Source organism: Protopterus annectens, chromosome 8.part0, assembly GCF_019279795.1.
Source record: "Protopterus annectens isolate FY-2018-M chromosome 8.part0, PAN1.0, whole genome shotgun sequence".
NCBI classification, from domain to species: domain Eukaryota; kingdom Metazoa; phylum Chordata; order Ceratodontiformes; family Protopteridae; genus Protopterus; species Protopterus annectens.
Window position 1 is genome coordinate 1,385,190,317 of NC_056741.1, and position 23,968 is coordinate 1,385,214,284.

A 23,968-nucleotide genomic window follows, 5' to 3' on the forward strand; every position below is an offset into this window, starting at 1 on the left:
TTTTCTCACTCAGATATTACGTAGCTCATTTAAGTCCTGCTGCCTTTTTAAACCTCAGTCCTCCTTTGTATGCATTGTTCTCATAATTCCCTTTTTTCCTACGTAGTTTGCTGTTAACCCTTTCAAAAGATCTCAATTCCAGCTGTTTTGTCTCTGTTACTATATTCAGTACTTCCAGTATAGTTGGTTTAGATTTTGATTTCCATTTTCTAGTAATTGCTTTTTTGGCAGCTGCCATTATTAGACACAGCAAGGCCTTATCATGTCTAGGCAATTCCAATTCTGTGTCATAGCTCAGAAAAATCATCTCCCTCATCAGACTAATTTGCCCACCCAGCATCTCCGACAATGCATCCTGCAGGGATTCCTTAAAGTCCGCCAACTCACTGCACTTCCAGAAAATATGTTCCCGATTACCTCTTTCTTCCCCATCACACCTCCAACATTTGCTATCTGCCTGAGGAAAAATTCTGTGGAGAGTACTTGGGGTATAAAAATATCTATGTAAACATTTCCAGGCAAAAATCCTAAATCTTCTAGGTTTTGTTGCATGTTTGGGAGACATACATATATCCTACCACTTTTTTTTTTTTTTTTTTTTTTTTTGTGAATTGCTTATCCAATCTATCTTCCCAATCCTTTCCGACCTCCTCTGATTGATTCTTATAGTCATCATGCAATATTTTATATGCTCTACTAATTATTCCTTTTTAATGGCAGCTTCTGTTCTAGATTCTATTAAAAACTCTACCAGTGCTGGTCTTTTCATTTCGAACCCCACTATTTCTTTCTCTTTGCCTATACTCTGATATCAATCCCCGATAGTGAAGGCAATTTCTAACCTGCAGTCCAAATAAATTATTGGCGTTTTCCCATTCTACCACCTTTCCCTCTCTAGTTATTTGCTCCCAATACCTTAGTTCCTTTGCCAGGTTTCTCTAATACATTCCAGCCCCCTCTTACCTATTGTCTGTAACCCTAATTGCAGTTATTCCTATCGGTAGAATCTTCTTTCTCCAGTCCCATGTTGATTTAGTTCTTAGAATACTTTCTGCTGCTTTACGGGTATAATATTCTGTATGATTTTTGTTATTCTTCTTAAAGGCCTGCATCCAAAATCCAAGTCTCTCCTTGTTTTTTGAGCTTCCCCCTGTGTTTCATCATTATCCCTTTCCACTTTGAATTGTAGTTTTCTGCTTGTGCTTTGTATAGAAGTCTTAACTCTGTAGCTCTGAAGTACCCTTTCAAATTGGGTAATCCCAGACTGCCCTGTTCTACTGAAATAATCATCTTATCCTACTTGACTCTTGATGTCTTCCCCTTCCAGATAAGTCCTTCAGCTGTTTATTAATTGCTATCCACAACTTCTATTCTGGTTGATAAAAATATACCTGACCTGTGTGTAAGACTAAAGGGACTGAAAATATTTTAACTGCTTGCATCTTACTGTCCATATCCATATAGCAACAAAGCTTCAGTTTTCTCAGTTTTTGTATTATCTTTTGTTTAGTCTCTTCCCACATATCCTTTGCTGCCACATTAGAATCATTTTTACTCCATACTGCTAAATACTTAATTTTGTCATGTCCCCTTAAATATGGTGTTACTGAACCAGTTCATGTGTGGGTACATAATTTACTGCTATTACCTTTGTTTTAGCTTCATTAATTTTGTATCCCGAAAAGATCTGAAACTGTCTCAAAATTTTCCACAACACTGTAATGTGTATTTCTAGTTTTGTCAGGTGTAAAATATCTGCAAATAAAACCAGCTTTTCTTGACTACCATATCAGTTGTATCCTTGAATTTCCGAGTCCCTTATTTTCTTTGCCAGTGGTTCCAAATATAATGCAGATAATAAAGGGGAAAGAGAGCACCCCTGCCTGGTTCCTCTGCTCAAGCAGAAATTATCAGAGAGAACTCCACCCACTTTAATTTTCACCTCCGATCCCTCATATATCCTCCTAATAATTGTTTCAGGAAATGCAAATGCTTCCATTGCCCTGCTCATAAAATCCCAGCTTTCTCTGCATCAAGACCCACCACCAACAATGGCATTTTATTATATTCTTTTTCCCACTGGATTATCAATGTTCTGTTAATTTTGTCATGTTTGCCTCCCCTCCACAAAACCACATTGATCCATATGTATCAGTTTTGGCATTACTTTTGCCATTATTTTAGCCATTATGGACATTTACACTTTATAGTCATGGTTTAAGATTGAAATTGGCCTGTATGAAGCTGGATCTGATGGATCTTTACCCTCTTTAGGTATTACGGCTACCACTGCTTTCTTCCAGGATGGTGGTACTTCTCCTCCTTTTAAGATACTGTTAAAACCTTCCAGATCTTTCATTTTTTTCCCTCTTGGCTTCCAAACTTCCACAAGAATGCAATCTGTTCCTGGGGACTTTCCTGTGGATTGGTTATACATCGCAATTTTTTTCTCATCTCCTCCTATCCTAACCTTTAGTAATTGAGCCTCATCTGCCTCTAACCTTGGCATATTTAATTCTTCCACAAACATTTCCATTTGTATCTTTTCTTGATTTTCATATTTCTCTGCTTTATAGAGAGACTCATAGAATTTCCCAAATAGTTCTAACACCTCTACAGGATCTCTTGTTAAATTCCTTGTTATAAACTCCCTAAGTTTGGTGACGGCCCTTTCTACTTTCTATTGCCTGAGTTATTGTGCTAAAAGTTTTTGTGCTCTAGTGTTGTTATCAAAAAACAGTTACTTATCAGCAGTCTTTCTAAGCTCATGCATATTATCGAGGTAATCCCTTATTTCCTGCTTAGTATTCTTCTTGTTCTGTGAGATTCCTCCATTCTGCAGTAGTTTAACATTTGTCAGTCCCTTTAAATAATTCTTATTACTTCTTAACCAAAGCTCCCTTTCTTTTATTTCCACCCTATTTTTAAACTACACCTTAATTTTATCTCACTCACTAGCTATATTTTCAGAAGACATTTCTGTCCTCTCTAACATCTCCTGAATAATCTCCACTACCCATTCCCTAAATTCCTCTTTTTTTCAACAGATAGGTGGTAAAGCGCCAATGTCTCAATTTTATTTCATTACCTGGTGCTTTTATTTTAGCTGTTATTGGCTTATGATATGAAATAGGTATTGGGTGAGTATCAAGACCTTCAATTAAATGGACATGTTCCTGTGAAATGTAAATTCTGTCAAACCTAGCCCAGTTTTTATACCTTAGGGGATACTATATAAATCCACTCCGAACTCCTACTGCTGACTTTGCATCTTCCATGCCAGATATTTTGATAAATTTCCTCAAAAATCTGCCCTCCTTTGTTAAATTTTCCCTTCTCCAAACACATCTTCACTGCTGCAAATTAAATTCCAGTCCCCACCTATAAGTAATATTCCTTGCTGAAAACTGGTTATTTCTCCCAGAATTTTCTTAGCTCCATTATAGCATTTTTAGGTGGAATGTAAGTACATGCCAGTGTAATCCCCCCCCCCCCCCGCTTGCCAGCAGTGGCTTAGCACTACAGATCTGCCATTATCATCTTTTTTTATCTTTTTTCACTATTGGAGCTCCTCTAGCAGTTAATATAAGTACTTCTCTTTTTTGTCCCAGGTATTCTGCTGAATAACCTTCCTGAAAACCTTGCTTTATTAAATTCACATGTTCATTTATTTCCAAGTGTGCCTCCAGTAGCATAGCTGTTTGCACTTTACATTTTTAATACAGTTCACTACTCTTTCTTTGTATATTTCCATGAGGCCATTTACATTTAAAGACATTAATGAAAGCACCATTGTATTAAAAAGTTATTATTCCCACCTTTTATGTATAACACCTTTTTTGTTAAATGTCTAGTTCCAGCTTTTGTGTTACAAGCATACACTGTTTGTCAGGTTGAACTTTTATACAGTTGTTTCTTGTCGTATCCATTTGAGTTTGTCACATCTTGCAAATTTTTTTTTTTTATTGAAAGCCGTCAAACATAAAAACAAACACACCCCATTACCCCCCTAAAATGTACTAACTTAATACTAATGCACAAATCTATGTACACCTTTAAATATTGAAGTTTTACCTTCCTAGTAGGAACAGAAGTCCCAAACTGACAGCCACACTCACAGACTTGAGTTAAACTAAAAGAAAGATTATCCATGCTAAGATACATGGTGCAGTCTGTGCTTCTACTAAGTGCTGATTAGTTTTATTTTATCTTTATGGCCGTACCAGCTGGGATAACCCCTGAATGTTTTCAGAGAACATTAACTACTTTGAGGAAAGCCCCTGAATGCTTTCAGGGAACAGTATCTACCTTGGGAAAACCCCTGAATGCTTTCAAAGAACATGATCTCCTAGCCAGTTTCTCTTTTTTTTTTCTCCAGCCAATCAGTCTCCACCAGACTGTAGTCAGTTTCTCCTCATCAGATTGTCGCCATGGAGACATGAGAACCAGGCAGCCATTTTCTCTTAATCTGATTGTTTCTATGGATTCATGAAGACCAGCTGCAGAATTGTTACTGAGCACACATGTATTTGCCAGAAAAAAACTCATAATATTCAGTGTTCTTTTTGATTTACTTGCTCTCTCTTAAAACATGTTACTAAATCAATCTAAGGTCTTTAATCCAGTCATTCTCCCATGAAGAATGAGAAAAAGCACGTTAATTTTTCTTCTATCATGTTTTTTAACCTGGCTTTTTTTTCACATTACAGTGCCTACATTTCTTAAAACTGAACAAGAAGAGAGAAGAAGGGAGAAAGAAATGAAAAAAGAGCAGCAGCACCTGTTAACACTCCTCGTTACACTTACAAATAACTGAAAAAAACTTTACTTTATAGCGTGTAAAGAAAACCACATGCTGCAAAATTGGTACTATTTAAGAAAAAATTATTTGCTTACAGTTAACTTTCTCCATCCTCTTCCCCTCCCCAAAGCACTTTTCTGAACATTAATGACCTGAACTAGAGCATATGCTGTAGAGTCCCCTACAAGTCCAACGGATTCTGAAAAAAATCCAGTATTTCCAGATTTTCTTGTTCTGTCATATTTCGTAAATGTAATTATTGCATTATAATCCCATATTGAGTGACTGGTTTTATTACTGTTCGTCCCCAAAATCCTGTGTCTGCTTCATTTCCAATGTACTCTCGATTCTTCTAGTCTACTGTTATGCTCCATTCCTTCTCTCCAACATTTTCTGTTGAAAATTCTGAAAAGGTTTCACAGATACAGTCCATCTATGATCTTTATTACTCCTAAGCATGTGCTTTATCAAAAAATGATTTTGTCTCTCCCGGGAATAGTACCTTGAAGACAGCTGGCTACAGCAGTTTGAATCTCACACCTACATCTCAACATTCCCTGAATAGTGGAATAAATTTGCTCTTGTTGTGTCTGATGTACAATGAGTAGTCATTCTCCACAAACACTCTTCTGTCGTCCACTTTTAGTACTTTGTCCGTCTGCCACAGTTTTGTCAGAATCCACTCCTTTTGCTGGTAGGATTGCATCTTTAGTATTAAAGGTCTAGGTTGCTTTCTTATAGCCAGGTTTGGAGGATACACATGAAGTGCACTTTCAAATAACAACACCTGTTGTGGAATACCAGTCCATTTGCTTATTTGTGCTTTCATAAAAGTAATGCATTTTGCTTTTCCAGCTTCTCTGATGTAGCTGAAAATCTCTGGTTTTCCCTGCATGCCCTGTCCTCTAATTCTATTATTTTTTGAAACATCTTTCTTGAGCAGTCTCATATTCAGCAGGCCTTTTCTTCATTTCGACCTCTGCTTTTTGTAGCTTTATCATCTCATCTGTATATCTGTTTAAAGAGTCTTCCATTTTTTCCAGCCTTTTGTTGTTTGTGTTGATATATTCCATCAGTGTTTTGTTTATTTTAACCAGGTCTGCATGCAGTTGTCTAATTCATATTCCTGTAGGTTATTGGAAGTCACGTTTGAAGGTTGCTTTGCTTTTTGCTTAACAGCTGCAGAACTTTCCCCAATCAGTATTTCTTCTTCACTTTTTCTAGCTGATTTTTTTCAGGTCTTCTGTATATCTATATTCCTGGCATCCAGGCATTGTACTTACTAGCCAGTTACTGAAATTGGGTCTGAATCATATGAGCGAATCGCACAAATTGCGAACACTCATAATATCGAACATACTGGACCTCGAAGTGCTTTGTCTGAGATCGCGGTACAGCGAAGAATGGAATATTTGCCCTTTCCTCACTGTAGTGCGATCTCTGAGTTGGAATATATATTTAGCGGGGGGTGTGGGGGGTGCAGCCCCCCGCAATAGGAAGTTTGAGGACCGGAATGTTCGATATTATGAGCGTTCGTAATTTGTGCAATTCGCTGATATGATATAGATCCACTGAAATTTGCCCATAAACACAAGTCTACTGGCCTTCTCTGCTGAGTTTTGTTCACACTAGGAGATCTAGAAATAAGCTGCTACTCAATGTGCAGCCATCTTGGAAAGCCCCTGTGGCATTCCTTTTTGAGCACAGTCCAGTATTCTAGTCATAGTCTCCAGTTTACTGTCATTTTATGGAGTTTGTTTTGTGTCCTAATTTCCATGTGGTGTTTCTCGTGTTTTGTTTACCTTCCATCTCACAAAAGCATGATGGTTGGTTAGGCCATTTACTGTTATGGTAATTTCTTGTACAACTGTACTCTTTCTTCTCTGAACCTAAAAACAGAGGAGAGAGAATTCTTCATGGTTTAAAGATCCGCAGACAGATAAGATTTTACCTACCTGGATAAGTGTGAAGCATTCAGGAAAGTTTAATCAACCTTTTATTTCTTTTGATGGTAAACATAGGCACCGGAACCATAGAGCAAGAACCACAGCTTCACTATGTATAACTTGAAGGTAACAGTAGCACAGCATTACCAAGGAGACCCCTGATTTATTTTCAGCTGTTATAAAATTAGACTTCCCCATATTTTCTTAAACATGGCAAAATGCATGCAGTGAGTTTTATGATTGCATTTGAAGTTGGAATAGCTTCCCTATGTAGCTGGTGTTGAATGAAAGAGGTTCGATTTCTTTAAAACACATATTGGACCTTTAGCTGGTGCATTGGTCTGCCTCCCTCCACCTGACTAACTTAATAGTTCAGTCTGGTTTGGGTTCAGTGGCAGATCACAGGTGCAAAATTGCCAGTTAAAGCCATTTGATTGCGTTGTTTGACCTTACCGGCTCCTGTGCTTTTTACTAATGTCTTTCGGCTTTTCCTGGTTAAGGGTCACCACAGCAGAACTCCGGTCCGCTAATGATTGGCAGTGGATTTTTACATTGCTGAGGTGCCAGCCCGATGCCCACCTTCAAAGAAGGCACACCCATTCACGCACCTACCTGCATGTCTTTACATGTCACTCGACTGTGGGGAGGACATGTAGATTCCACATAGAAGGCGCTCCAACTGAGAATTGAACTGGAGAACCTCTTGCTGTGAGGTGACAACGCTAACCGCTGCACCACCCCAGCCTCCCTGGCTCCTGTGCTTTTTATTCTTGGTATAATAATCCAGACCTCTCCTTCCCACCTTCTCAACTGAGATTTGAGAGTGAGTACTGAACTGAAGGCTGATGCTGAAGTTTGTTTGTGTGTTATAATTCTTTCTTTTGAAGAACTCTGAAGACACATTTAGTAAAAGTGTAAGAGTTTGAACAACTTTGAATTGAAGTCCATTTGCTGTCAGTGCCCTGGTGGTGATATGTTAAATATATTACTGTCTTAAGTTATTGCAGGCACTTTAGCCTCTGTAGCCAGCGTGTTTTATCAATTTTATGTGCTGTTTTGGAAATTGGACTTTGGTAACTGGGCGGGAAAGGCACTGGGTGAGGATTTTGGGTCTAATATCTAAGGCAGTGAAGAGGTCGTTGGGGAAAGGAAACATTTTCATTTCAGTGCTTGTGCGTACATCGAAGAGTACTGAAGGGGTCGTTGGGGTTGGGGAAGATGTTTAATTTTTGTGCTTGTGCATACATGATGGACATAGTACGCAAGGGATCCTTAGAGGAAAGGATTCATTTTGATGTAATTTTATTTTTTACTCGGCAGCCAGTATTTATCTATTTTATGTTCTATTTTTTGTTTGGTAACTGGGCAGTAATGGTTTTGTGCTTGTGCATACATGGAAAAGTAATTCAGGGAACCTTGGGGGAAATTATTCATTTTCATTTTGATATAATTTTGTTTTTACTCATACAAACAGACTGCTGAAAAAGGCATTGGGGAAAATGCTTTATTTTTGTGCTTGTGCATACATGGAAAAGTAATTAAGGGAGCCTTGGGAGAAATGATTCATTTTGATGTAATTTGGTAGTGCTTGTGCATATGTGGACGGACTAATGAGAGGGTCGTTAGGGGAAATGTTTCATATGTGGTGCTTGTGCATACATGGACAAACCTGACTAAAGGGGCCATTGGAGAAAATGTTTCATTTTATTAGTTGTGCTTACATAGTCAGTACTGTGGTCAAAAATATATATGTTGCATCCCTGCTTACAATGCTATTGCAGTTCTCTAAGCAGGTCAGGTACTGCATCAGGTACTTTTGTCAGCTAATTCCTGTCCACTGATAAGGTGTACAGAAAAAGGTAACGTGCTTCAGAATGAAATGCTTGATTTAACAGTACTGCCATTACTTCTTTAACACATACCAACTAATAGCAGCACAGGTTGGCTTAATTTCTAATTCAGTAAGACATTTATGTGTAATTATCCTTAATGAAACTTAGCTTGCATCACGCTGATGTGTCTGTAATGGTAGTAAATACCTTTAAAGCATTTGCCATTGTTAAATCATTAAGTGCCCCTCTTGCCCTCCACCCCCCCCCCCCAGTCTTCAGCTTCTGGCACCTATGATGGTAAAAAATGGCTATCTCAAGATTTTCAGTTTTGTTACTCACATCATAGCAGAAGTCCCATTCAGAATGTCAAGGCTTATTCTACCAGAGGCATCTATTTTTTTTTTTGTTTGTTTTGTTTTTTTTTGAAAGGGTTGGGAATCTAGATCCCTCCATCCCTCCTATAGAAGCATCTGGTTGGACCTCAGTGTGCAGTTTCACAAAACACTGTCAGTGTGTCTCAGTTTCCAGCACCAGGATATGATTTGATAGAGATGTTTTCCATGGCATGTTAGATTCCAGCCCTTCCCCTTCCAACTTTCTTCCTGAGCTTTAGCACTTGTCCCATATAGTTTTGGCTATGCCACAGTGATTTATTAACAAGCATAGTACATTTGTGCATAACAGTAGGTGTTCAAATAGGTCACTGTTGCAATACTGGCACCCTCCCTCCATTCCCACTTTTTTCCCACACTTCCCCTGACCAGGGTGGGCCCCTGTTTTAACTTTTGTTTTTCTGACATAACATTACATGTCTTAAATTCATTATCTTAAAGCTTTAGGCCTCAGCCTCCATGTTTAGGGTCAGAAAGTTCTGACGTTTGGCATGCCTGTATGCCTATTATACCAACACATACTCTTATTGTAAATGTGAACCTCTACAGTGCCCAAGGAAGTCATCCAATGCCTTGGAAACTGGTCAAATGTCTGATACAGCCCCATATATTTAAAGCTACTGCAGCAGTTATCTATTCATCCGCCTACATTTAATGCAAGTTAACTTACCCAACTGCATTATCCAGCTGTGTGCATTCCAAACACTAAACACCTTTATTTGTACCAGTGTTCAGTAGTGATAGAAATCTGAAAGCTCTAGCACCCCAAATTCGTATGTAGTAGTTTTTTTCTAAGAAATTCTTGCATTCTCCTTACCTCAAATGAACACCAATAATGAATTTCTAATGTCTTGGAGAAAAGACATTCCTGGGGTAAAGTGGAAGCACCCAAAAGGTATGTAATGCCAGTGAGAGCACAACTGTCTGAATGAACTGTATGTTTTGGTCATTTCTTAACCAAGTAACCTCCATTTATACAACCATTCTTAAATTTTACTTGTAATTGCATAATAGTATTTTCGACAAAATAAGCCAGTAAGATATTTAATATGTTAACTCTCCCACAGCTAGGGATAATGAGTGCTCAATTCCAAGGTAGTCTGACAATTAAATAGTGTGTAGCTTGTGTTGTAGCTATATTACTCCTATAGCTTAATAGTGCACCAGACTTGACCAGGAGATCAGGCAATCTATTCAGATGAACTTGCAGTTTACCTAAATAGATCCACATATCTGAGTACAAGACTAATTTGTCTTCTTCCCCATCCATAATGAGCCCAAAACAGCATCAGACATCCTCAAAGCGTGCTACAGCAGTCTTTAGTAAAGACCAGACAGCTTTGCCTGGTCCTTCTAAATAGATTAAATGGAACAGAGAACTCAGCATTCACCTTAACCTGTAGTTAAGATTCTTAATAAATGTTACTGAACAGTTTCCTAAAACTTAAGGGAAGTCCAAATCCATCCAAAACATAGACCAGATAATCCTGTTGATGCTGCCTCTGGATCCAGACCGAGGACCATCGCTGTGTAGTTTTTTTTTTTTTTTTTTCTTAATGAGATTCTTTGATAACCAGCAGTGATTATCTGTCTGGTTGTGATGAATTCTCATTGATCTGGATGAACCAAACATGCCAAAACTGGGACCAGTCTGGAAGCCAGAAATGTCATTATTGCTTTATGGTCATAGTTAAAAACCAAAATAGGACTGGATGAGCTAGTTTTGTTCAGTATTGAAGATATTGCTGCACCTTTCCAGGAGGTAGGAACCCCATTCTTTCCCAACACTTTTTACAGTACCCAGCACTTTCTTCAAAATCTCTCCCATATAGCTCAGCTATAAGAACTTGCAGTTCAGGAGATGCATCCCTTCAGCCACTCCCTTTAATTCCTCCATTGTGACAGGTGAAATTAGATGGCCCGCTTGCTTTTGAAAAAGAACAGGCAGACAGCATTCCTCTATGATCTGCATTATTTTTCTCTTTTCATCTCAGTATGGCCCCTGGCTAAATATTCTTTGTCTTTTCAGATGCAAGTTTTTTCTTCTAATGCTTTCTTTGGCATCTCTTGTTTTCACTTGATTATTTGCTATGTGTTTGTCTGACTGCTTTTTCCTTCAGTCTGCCTGTACTGCATCCGAATGGGGATAGAAAAAGCTTTCTTGGTATCTTTCAGCATAATATTTCCTCAAATAGTCAGCAGTCTTTCCTTTAGTTTAGTTCAGCTTTACAGTAACTTGATACAGTGACGAATGATCCACTTCCTAAAGCTGATGTTTCTTAGAGTTTGTCTGTATTGGGATCTACATTCTTAGATAAAGGGCACTTCAGTTAATAGTCACAAAGCTAGAAGTGACAGCATCTTGGAAGAAAGCTGTGGTAGCTGTTATGCAAACAGAGTAATGACCCTTCCGACCCAGCTTCATATAGACCTATTACACTTTTTAAACCATGATTATGAAGTGTTTGTCTACGCTAGTAAGAGAATGCCAGATGTTGCCAAATTGATTGACATGGATTAGAGTACTTTTTTGAAAGGAAGACAAACATTTTACATTATTAGTTGAACAGTGATGATACAGATGTAAGGATAATGTAAGAAAATGCTGTTATTGTTGATGAGATTTTGATGGAGAGAGCATTCGATAGAGTCAGCTGTGATTTTATGAGTAGGGCAATGGTAGCATTTGCATTCCCTGATAGTGTAATAGGCTTAACTAAGAGGATATATGAAGGATTAAAGGCAGGAATTAAGATGAGAGGGTTCCTCTCCAACAAAAACTGTGTTTGAACAAGGGAACAAGCCAGAGGTGTCATCTTTTGATTATTTGGAGCCATTGGCAAATAAAAATAAGGGGTTTTCAGATTCAAGGATATAAATGGTATCATAATGAAGACAAGTTAGCTTTATTTGCAGATGATCATATTGTGTACTTGATAAACCCAGAAAAGAACATGTTTGTGTTGTGGAAATTTTTGAGGCAGTTTCAGTTTTTTCCAAGATGTAACATTAATGAAGATGAAACAAAAGCTAGAACAGTAAACTATGCATCCACATGAACTGGTTCAGGAATACCCATATTATGGGGACACTATCAGCTGGTGAAATTAAGTGTATGGATTAAAAAAGGATTCTGTTATGGCAGCTAAGGATAATACAAAAAATTGAGAAATTGAGAGCTCTCGATTATGGATAGTAAGATATAAGCAGTGAAAATGTTTAGTTTCTTTAGTTTTATGTACAGGTTGGGCATATTTATATCAACCAGAGGAGAATTTGTAAATTATAATTATTAGAGTTGAAGAAATGTATTTTGAAGCAGAAAGGGGCAAGAGTTGAGTAGAATCAGTTAATTCTCACTATAGAACAAGGGCTGATTTGAATGGATACTTTTGAGTTATGCAGATGTTCTTCGTGTTTCACTGTTGCAGACATCACATTTGGGTTATCCCTGCCAGGGTAGCCCTTGACTGGCCTGAATGTCAGAGACATAGTATTTCTGCATCAGTTGCTGTCGCTTGAGGACTGACGTCAGGTAGTCAGTATAAAGTAAGGCAGCCAATGCCATTACATAAGTCTTTCTTGCCGTGGAGCCCAAAGCAAAAGCAGTTCGCATGAGTGCTGGTCGGACGCTACCTGAGTGTTCATTTCCGAACTGAAGTTGAAATCTTCTAAAGCTAAGTACCCTGTTGGGGATCCTTTTTCTTGCACTGACTGATGTTAGAAAAAGTTAATAATTGTCTCGCCTGTGGAAAGCAAGTACCACACCGAGACTTCCACTTACTGCATCACTTGTTTAGATCCAGACGACGACATCCCCCATTGTCACTTCTGTGCTTTGTTCAATGCCAGAACTATCCATTGTTGGGCCCTTATTGTAGCCAAATATTTTCGTTTACAGTCCTCGAATTCTGATATAGCTTCGGTAAGCCATCCGACAGCAGATCCTCCAAAAAAATATAAAGATAGACAGAGACAGACCGCACAGGTCCAAACCTACCGGTGATGCTTCTGTTTAGCTAGTCGTCAGTCCTCCGGTACTCAGTGAGGCGCTTTCACAGCCCCTGATGCCCGCATCAGTTGATTCACAGCCTGCTGCTGAGACCCTTTCGGAGTCCAGTATGCCGCAAAACTCTTCTTCGACTAAGGATCCTGCGGTCATCTCTACCTTGGATGGGCCCTGATCCGCTGAGCAGGCACCGGCTTCCAAGGAAGTCCTTCTCACTACCGAATCTCGACACAAATTGATGTCTTCTTTCGCGACAACCATTCTTTCAAAAACAACTGAGTTTCTTAGGCCCAGGGTTCGAACCACACCCAAGAAACCGACAATCCACTCTGAGGCACCTGCTACCTTGCCTCAGTCTCAAATGCTTAAAATGGCGGAAGACCTTATCATGCTGATCAGGGGGAGCCAAAAGGAAAAGAGATCTGTCCCCTGTAGTTTTGTCTGAATAAGAGTCAGATGAATCTCATGCATCTGACTATGAAGACATGCAACCCCTCTTCACTTAAGAGGATTCTTATGTAGAGGACTCCATTCCTTCAGCCTCTCCCCCAGAGAATTTTTCCTTTGGGGAAACCCTGCATACTTTGAGAGCATTTCCAATGGGAGAGTCAGTACTACCCTCAGTCTAAAAAGAGACTCTGGAATTCCTAGATCTTCCACAACATAGACCCTTGGCCATTCCCCCCAGTCCTGGATGTTGTGGATGATGTTTTCCTTGAATCCAGCTTGACTCTTGACACACTACCTCCTGCTCCCAGCAAACCAGACAGGTACTATAGAGTTTCTGACTCAGACAAATTGTTTGTGTCTTTTGGCTTTTCCCGGTTAGGGGTCGCCACAGCGGAACTCCTGTCTGCTAATGATTGGCAGTAGAGTTTTACTTGCTGGCTTGCCGGGCCTAACACACAACCTTCAACGAAGGAACGCCCATTCATACATGTCGCCACACAGAAGACGCTCTAACTGAGAATCGAACGGGCAACGTCTAACTGTGAGGCGACAACGCTACCACAGCACCACCACCGCAGTACAGAGTCCCTGACTCAGGCAAATATATCTTTTTAAAAATCCAACAGCTGACCCTGAGGTAATTTCTCAAGGGCAAAAAGGGATCAAAGCAACCTCTGCTAAGAATCCCACCCCCTCAGACTGGGATTCCCTAGCATTGGATAGATGGGGTAAAAAAAAGTATACACCTCTGCTACTCTTGCTATCAGGGCACTAAATTGTCAGTTCCATATGCTGAAATTTCAGCAACGTACTTTGGAACTCCTTAAACAAAAAATGTCTTCCTTTCCTGCTTGGACAGAATCTAAAGAATTACAAGGCTTAATGCATACTGCAAGTCAAGTAACTAAACACACTTTGCAATGTGGTTTTGATGCCTTAGAAGCATCTTGCAGGGCAGCAGTCACTGGATCTGTCATTAGAAGACATGCATGGTTTAAGGAACAACCCCTGCCAGACCATGTCAAATCTAAATTGTTGGATGCCCCCTTGCACAAAGATAATTTATTTGGTACTAGGGCAGAAGAGGTCTTAAAAAAGATGGAAGAAAAAGAAAAATCTATGCAAACAGTTAAAGATTTCTTAAAGGCACAGCCCCCCTAGGTTCAGCAGGCATTATCTCTCCAAGTACTGGTCCTTTCCTGCTCTGACCAAACAGGCCCAGCCTAGGCCCCATGGAAACAGACCCCCCCCCTGACAGCAGCACCAGGAAATGCAGAGATCTAAGCAGTGGACTACCTCCGCTTCATAACCAGGGAGTTCTAAGCCACCCCCTTATGGTAAGAACTCACAATGACTCACCTCCTCCTGACCTCCCCTCTGCCCACCTTCACTTACCCCTAGGAGGAAAACTCTCCTTTCACTCAAGCACCTGGGTCACCATTACCAAGGACCAATGGGTTCTGAACACTGTGTCTCAGGGATACTAATTCTCCTTCCACACCCTTCCAGCCCCAAAAGGGTTCCCAGATCTGCCATCAAATCAGTGGGCAGAGGCTCAAAAGTAAATCCATTCTGTACTCTGTATGAGGGCATTAAAGCATGTTCCTGCAGAACAGGTAGGCCAAGGCTTCTACTCTAGATTTGTTCTAGTACCCAGAAACGAGGGCACCTAGCACCCCATCCTCGACCTATCATTTCTAAACACCTTCCTGGTGATCCCAAAATTCAAAATGCTCACCCTCCAGCAAATGCTACCCATGCTCTCCAAGGACAATTGGCTAACCACCCTAGATCTAAAAAAGGCCTACCTCCACATTCCTATCAGGGAATCATGCAGGAAATATCTCCGCTTCAGAGCAGGATCTCAACACTTTCAGTTCTCTGCACTTCCCTTTGGCTTATCTACTGCTCCCAGAGTTTTCACAAAATGTCTGGCTCCGGCCGTTGCCTTTTGCAGACAAAGAAATATTCAAATTTACCCATACTTGGATGACTGCTTTATTCAGGCAGCCAGCCAGGAAAAACTGCTCAAGCACCTGGCCTTTGTAAAGACCCTTCTAACCTCCTAAGGTGCACAATCAATGAAAATAAATCCAAACAGTTGCCCACCCAAAGAATAATCTTCCTGGGAGCAAGTCTGAACACAGCTTCCCAGATGGCATACCTTACACCAGCAAAACAAATTTTCCTGACAGCCTACTTCCCTCAACTAGCCATGGTATGGTACTTCTTACTTCAATAAAGTGCGACCTTCTAGAATCTGAACTTCGACTACGTTGATTTTTTGCCACCATGGCGAGCAGAGCTCCTGAGCCGAGCCACATTTATGTTGTTTTGCCTGTTTTTTCTGTGTGTTTCATCTTTGATTTCTAGCTGCCACACTAGCGGTTCCTCTCACCAGGCGACCTGACCAGCCGGAACTACGACCTGTATACAAAGCTTTTCTAAAGGCTTTACTCAGCCTTCTACCACAAGCGCTCGGGTATGCACAGCCTTTCTCAAGGCTTTACCGGTAGCCCAGCTTCTTCACCGACATCCCACCGTACCTTTATTAAGGCAGCCTACCTGGTCATCCATTTGCTCTTGGCTTTCCTAGGGTATTTTATTCATGGACATTTTTCCTCCTCTGCATAGGAGCTTGAATACCCAGGTCCCACAGACCATCATTTTCCTGCTAATCCACAGAACAATGGAGAACAGATACTGCACTCCTTAGATATGCACAGACAACTTAGATTTTACCTGGACAGAACTAAACCTCAAAGCAAATCTGAACAACTGCTGGTGGCATTTGCTGCAAGGGCAGAGGGGAAGGCTATTTCAAAACAAACCATTTCTAAATGAATAGGCCATTGCATTCATTTCTGCTATAAGCACCATGGAAAACCTATCCCACAGGGGATTAGACTCCATTCAACCAGGGCTGCATCTACCTCTACAGCCTTTCTCAGAGGTGTCCCTACCAGGGACACCCTAGAAGCTGCTACCTGGAGTTCTGTACATACTTTTACCAAGCATTACCATTTGCCAATTTTCTCTAATTCCAGAGCTGGCTTTGCCACTGCAGTCTTGCAGGGCCTTATAGCTGGTCTTAATGATATCTAAATTTCTCCTCCCATCCTTAGCTTTGGGAGTCTACCCAAATGTGATGACTGCAACAGTGAAACACGAATAATATGGTACAGTTGTGTGCACTTACCATAAATTTAGATGTCCAAGTGTATTCACTGTTGCAGTCCTGGTTACCCTCTCTCTAGCCCCCTGACTTCTTTTGGCTATGCCTCTACTCTCCTTCACTGTGCTTAAAAGCTTTTTGGTGTATTTGATTTTTTTTTGGAGGTATAACCTTGTGTGTGTGTGTGTGTGTGTGTGTGTGTGTGTGTGTGTGTATGTATATATATATATATATATATATATATATATATATATATATATATTTTATTGCTTCCCATTAGGGGGGGCACCTGACATCTGGGACAAGAAAAACTGATGTAATGGTGTCGGCTGCATGTTTTATACCCCTGACGTCATGGAAGAAGAGACAGCAACCAACGCAGGACCCAAGACTTTGTTTATCAGCCCGACTGAGGGCTACTGCAAGCAGATAACCCAAATGTGATGACTGCAACAGTGAATACACTTGAACATCTACATTTATGGTAAGTGTACACAACTGTACTTTCTCCTGATCAAAACAGACACCACCACTGTGATGTGTTACATCAACAAGCAGGGGAGGGACTCACTACTACCCTCTATGCAGGCTGGCCATGACCCTTTGGCTCTCACAGTCTCTTCCATGCAACTACACCTGTTAGCACAATTCCTACCAGGCTCCCTCAACTCCCTGGCAGACCAATTAAGCAGAAACCTTCTGGACCCACACGAGTGGTAGCTCAACAGAAGTACCTTCACCCCCAATAACGCAGAAATGGGGAACCCCGAAGGTCGACCTCTTTGCCTCCCACACCAACCATCAGCTCAGCAAATTCTGCACTAGGGAGCATCACTGCCTGGTTTGGAAAGTGGATCCCCTGTTCTTCCCCTGGGTCATTCTCTCGGTCTACGCCTTTCCTCCCCTACCTCTAATCCCCAGGGTACTGCTCAAAATAATGGAGGAAAAACCAAGAACCATTCTTATAGCTCCAGACTGACCTTGACAACAGTGGTACCCCTTGCTGCGCAGCCTGTCCCCGCTGCCTCCATGACATCTTTCTCAGATTCCAAACCTTCTGACCCAGAGGGAAGGGGAATTCATGCATCCCCAATTGCGGACACTTTGGCAACCTGGCTTATTCCCTAACCCCGAACCAATCTGCCATCATCAGTAAACAGGTTCTGGATTTATCCATGAGGCCAGACATCCTAGCACCAGAAAGTCTTATGCAGATAAATGGAAAAGGTTCTGCACATGGATCCAGTCTAAGGGGGCCAATACAGCACAGCCCTCCATCCTTCTCATCCTGGATTACTTAGCTGACCTACTACACCGTGGTCTCTTTTTCTCCTCTCTAAATATTCATGCCTCTGCTATTTCTGCTCATTTTCCCACTGAGCAACCCCTTTTCTCACACCCTTTGATCAAACAGTTCCTCAGAGGGGCTAGCAACCTGAGGTCCCCCAGAAGGGCACCATCGCCAGCTTAGGACCTTAACTTTGTTTTGGAAAAACTCACCCTGCCTCCTTTCGAACCAGCTTCATATATAGAGCTAAAACTTCTCTCCTGGAAGACAGCATTCCTTCTGGCCATCACTTCAGCCAGAAAAGTGTCCGAGCTGCAAGCACTCATGGCTGTGGAGCACTTCATCATCTTCCATGCAGACAGAGTATCCCTCAGAACTAACCCATCCTTCATGCCCAAGGTGGTGTCCAGTGTGGCTCTTAACCAGTGATTTCATTTGCCCACCTTCTTTCCTAATCCCCAGAACAAGGGGGAACGGATTCTTCACTCTCTAGATGTGCACAGACAGCTCAGATTCTATCTGGACAGGTCTATATCCTTCAGAAAGTCTCAATTGCTGGTTAGCTTTGCTACAGGAACAGAAGGCAAAGCCATCTCCAAGCAAACCATTTCCAAATGGATAGCTACTGCATCCATTTCTGCTACAAACAGCATGGAAAGCCTACCTCCAAGGGGGGTCAGGACACACTCCACCAGAGCAGCCTCCACCTCTGCAGCTTTCTTCAGAGGAGTCCCCACCAGGGACATCCTGGAGACTGCCACCTGGACATCTGTTCACACTTTTACCAAGCATTACCACCTGCCTAACTTCTCCAAATCCAGGGCAGGGTTTGCCTCTGCAGTCTTGCAGGGCATCCTAGCCAGACCCTAGTTTCCTTGACTGCCTCCACCCATTTCCTCAGCTTTCGGAATGTACCCAAATGTGATAACTGCAACAGTGAAACACGAAGAACATAGTACAGTTATATACACTTACCATAAATTTAGATGTTCGAGTGTATTCAATGTTGCAGTCCTGGTTTCCCCCCTTCCATCCCCACTTTCTTTTTCCTTCTTTCCTTACTAGGGACATATTGGTATTTATTTTTCACTGGTGGGGTTCTTCCACTTAAACCTGCCCTACTTCCTTGGGGGCTTCTCACAGGCTAGGGCAAGAAAAACTGATGTAATGGCATCGGCTGCCTTACATTATACTACTGACAACCTGACCTCAGTCCGCAAGCGACAGCAACCGACACAGAAATACTAGGTCTGGTATTCAGGCCGGCCAAGGGCTACCCTGGCAGGGATAACCCAAATGTGATGACTGCAACAGTGAATACACTCGAACATCTACATTTATGGTAAGTGTACACAACTGTACTTTCCTCCACTTCTGGTAATTGCCAGGCAAAACAACCTGTCCTCCCCTGTCCATCGCATTGTTCTGGCTTCCCATAAACCACCCACCAGAAAACTTTATCTCGGCAAGTGGTAAAGATTCATAATCTGGTCTCGAGAAAAGGAAATAGACCCATTTTCTGCACCACTTAGCTTGGTACTAGATTATTTATCAAACCTCTTTCATTCAGGAGCTGCAGCTTCAATTATTCAAGTACACTTGGCAGCGATCTCCTACTTCCATAATGGCTTCAAGGACTGTTCCTTGATTTCAAGGACTGTTCCTTGATTTCACACCATCTTTGTAAAACCTTTTGGAAAGGTGTCTCACACATTAGGCCACCCTTCAAACAGCCAATCCAGCCCCGGAGTTTGACATTAGTTCTACAGTCTTTGACTTGTCACCCTTTCAAACCTGCTGCCTATTGCAATATGAAATTCTTATCCTGGAAAACTTTATTCTTGGTAGCCATTACCTCTGCAAGACAAATATCTAAATTGCAAGCCTTGTGCATAAATCGTCCTTACATGGTGTTCCATAAGGACAGAGTATCACTCCGGACTAATCCTCCCTTTTTGCCCAAAGTTATTTCTGACTTGACTATTAATCAAACAATTGATCTACCAGTTTTCTTTCCAAAATTTTCTAACAAAGGAGTATATTCTCTACATTTACTTGATGTGCATAGACAATTGAGATTTTATCTTGACAGGACTAAATCACTACGAAAATCTGACCAATTATTTCTGTCATTCTCAGGACCAAAATTGGGAAGATCTCTTTCCAAAGTTACTTTATCTAAATGGTTGAGAGATTGCATTTGCTTTATCTATCAACAGAACAAAGCTCCTTTACCATCTAAGGTCAAAACGCATTCAACTAGATCAGTGGCAACATCTGTTGCCTTCCATGCAAGGGCTTCCATGGATGACATTTGTGCAGTAGCAACATGGGCCACTCCTCATACTTTTATCATGCATTGTAAATTGGATATTGTCTCCAGGTAGAGAGCTTCCTTTGGTTCAGTGGTGCTCAGGAATATCCTTCCATATGGCCTCCCAGGAAACAAGGTATCTAGGGACTCTGTCCCATCAGTATTGAATGAATGAAGATTAACAACATCAGATAAAGAAATTATGTTCTTACCATAACGTTTCATTTGTATTGTTGATCTTTATTCATTCATTGCAACCCACTTGCCATACCCCTCCGAACGACTCTTGGAGGTTCGGCTATGGTCCTATCTTATGGTAGGGAAGTTGCTTAGATAAAGCCTCTGCTTTATTTCTTTCTTACTTACAGGCAAACTCGATCTGAGGTAGTACTGAGAAGGGGCACTATGGATAAAGCTTAGCTTGAGAGTTTTTTTTGCTGGTGCAAGCTTGTTATAACTGCTGACTCTGTTACAAGGATAGAACTGACATCCCATCAGTAAGGAATGAATGAAGATGAACAACACAGATGGAACGTTATGGTAAGAACATAACTTCTTTTTTCTGTTACTCAGCCAATGGAAAGCCTCTCCGTTCTCCTGTAAGGGCACATTCCACGAGGGGAGTGTCCTGTTTTGGGGCCTTCTTTAAATGATTGGATACAATCACTGTCTTGGAGGCAGCTACCTGGTCTTCTGTTTATATTTTCATCAAGCACTATAAATTAGATGTCATTTCCAGGTCCAGGGCGGGATTTGCCAGAGCTATTCTCCTTGGCTTTGTGGAAGATGTTTCTGCTCCTCCTCCCAGTTCCTCCTGTGCATGAGCTTTGGCATTCTCCCTCATGTTATAAATACTGCAGCATATGAATAGAAAGACATAAATACTTGTGTAAAATCGTAACATAACCATAGACGTCCTTTTCTTCTATATGCTGGAGTATTGCTTTCCCCCCTTACTTCCCCCTGATGATTGCCTGGTCCCTGGTTACATGTCTTTTCACTTTACCAGGCTGGTGCTATGTGGCATTTAGTTCTGAGTTAGGTATGTGCTGACGTCCGCTTTATACCCGACGTCTTTTTATGGCCCACATATGCTAACTGATGTGCGGTGTCACACGTACCTTACAGTAACATTTAGACTTTGGTATACTGGCTGGATGGGCGAGTCAGCCAGAGGCAGACTCCTTCATGTTATGAATACTGCAGCATATAGAAGAAAAAGACATCTATGGTTATGGTAAGATTTTACACAACTATTCTTTCTTAAATGCACTTTTATGGCCCTGTTTATATTGTTTGCCTGGAATAGGATGGTTTAAAATTAAATGATACATATATTTTCCACGCCTACTTCTAAGGGTATAAAAGCTGATATGTTTAACATTAAGTATTTCTGATTTTTCTTTTTTTGTTACTGAGGATCATTTGTCTGTGATAAAGGCTTGTTGCTTTGGAGCACTGCCTGGGTTTCATGATTTTTGGAAGTTATTGCAACTGAGCTCATTAGCACAGTTTTAAAACTACTAATTTTTCTGTTTTTTATGTTTTAATCTTTCATTATGGGATACTTCCTGAGATATTTTCTGCTGGAAGTGCATTTTTGAAAGTAGGATTGGCCACATACTCCTCCTTGAGGCCATGACTCTTTAAAGTACATGTTTGCTCATATGTAATAACACACCTTGCTCTTGACAGGTCTGCTTTTCTTAGTGTTTCACATTTTCACTGTTTTCATTTAAGTAATTTCTGCTGTGACAGAGTTTTCCCAAAGCTGTTCGTTACTACTGTGGTAATTTTAAAAAGTAGTAATATTTTTTTAATTTCTCCTTTAGACTAATTTCTGTTTTACAGTGCTAAGGCTCTGTTCTGTGTTGTACTCTGTTCCATCACATGGCTGCTCAGATTTAGTCTACTAGTATACTGACTGTAGGTGTTTTATTGGTGCCTTTGTGACAGACCTAATGCCAGCACTTGTGTGGGTCATGTCTTCCAGCATGAAGAGTTGCAGCATTTTTTTCTGTTGTCTTAGTGCCTCTAAAACATAGGTTGTGATCTTTTTACCTTCCAGGAGAGACATCTATCCTTTTGAACCTGAAAAGCAAAAGTTGAAGCCCTGCACAATCCCATGACCTCTAGTAATGCTTTTATGGAAAGTATACCGCTCAGCAAAAAAACATAAATCAGAAAATGATTTGCTTACTGTAGTAATCCTATATTCACGTGGAGTTGATTGCACCTGCCTTTCTTTTATTTGGAAGTATCTGTCTAATGTAAATATCTCATTAAACTTGTATTAATGACCCACTCGATTAACCCAGTATTTAATTCATATTTTCAGACTGAAACTATGTGCATGATTATGTCTGTGCAGGTTGTGTTTAACTGTACTCTGTTTTGTTCCTTTTTAGTTAATAGCGGAGTCCCAAAATGTGAAAGCAGAAAGACAAGTAGAACCAGTGAATGAAGAGGTGCTAATGGCAATGACGGAAATAGGCCTGGACAGAGAGCGTACACTACAGGTAGCACAGGAGTTTTTCATAGACTAACCTTTTCATCTTAACAGGGTTTCTGGATTCCTTTTTTTCTGTATTGTCTTGCCCCTGATTAAGAATTGATCTGATGTTGTCAATTTTCATTCATTCCTCATCAGTTGGCTTTGGATCTGACCCTCTGATTTGACTGTGCCACTTTTTACAGCTCGTGGATACTGAAAATTCTCAAGCTCCTCCCTTATCTATAATGCTCTAGTCCCGTAGCATACCTCAGATCTCATTTGCCACCTTCGCATACAGATGTGGTTGCTATTAGCTCTTGAGCTTCATTGTTTTCTGGTTGGATAAGTAAAACGGATCATTTATTTCTTTTTGCTGTCTTTATCCTTTTTTTCTACATAGCTCATTTAATCCTGCCTTATCCTTTACTTTTCTTAGTGTAATTTGACTACCATTGTTGGTATTTTCTTCTCTTTTCCTTTGTGGTAATTTCTTTAATTACCATTGTTGGCAATTTTTCTCTTTTCTTTTTCCTATTTAAAAAAGAAAACTCTTGGTGTTGTACTACTCTTTTTTTAAGATGGTTGAAAAACCTTCTAGTTTAAAAAATGCAAAGTGTGGGCATAACATACATCTGTTGGATGCTCATGACTGTTGTGTTTATTGCATGGGCCTGGCACACTTAAAGGTGTCTTAGGATGTTTGCAAAGCATTTAATCCATGGGCCTTAGTTGATTGCAAAAATAATATTATTTTGTAAGGTCTTTTGCCTGCGACCTTCTCAGAATCATTATCTGGAGCTCAAACCTCCAAATCAGATAAAAAGGAGCCCAGAAAGCGGCCATCTGACCTTTCTGGATCCTTCACTCTGTCTTTTGATCCTACCATGGAGCCAGCCCGTAAAATGTCAAAACATTCGGATCTGAAGACTAAATCTTCGGATCCATCTGTCTCAGAGGTCCGATCTGTTTTATCAGATCATATACCTTCGGATCCAAAACCGCTCCCTTGGACCCGTTATATGTTCTTTCTGGACCCTTTTCCTTTCCTGCTGCCATCACGTTTTTAAGAGAAATGCCACCATTCTAGGTCCCTTTCAGTGGCCGCCTCTTCTCATTCTTCCAGGAGCCTGACAGAAGCATATGTGGATAGAATGATGAGGAAGTTTCTCTTGGCACAGATTCAGATGGGAGTTCTCCCAACTCTTACTCCTTTGGGACCGGAGACCTTTACTAGTGCTACTTCACCCATCTTGACTCCTCCTGTGAT

General features: G+C 40.7%; 1 protein-coding gene across 1 annotated transcript in view; it reads left to right on the forward strand.

The window, feature by feature from the left end:
• The window catches only part of SIK3 (SIK family kinase 3), a gene marked incomplete in the record, with an annotated part of 4,425,276 nt that overhangs the window by 2,352,262 nt on the left and 2,049,046 nt on the right, over nt 1-23,968 (forward strand). The window contains 1 exon segment of the mRNA XM_044080968.1: nt 22,616-22,726. Within this exon segment, the coding sequence (XP_043936903.1) occupies nt 22,616-22,726 (111 nt within the window).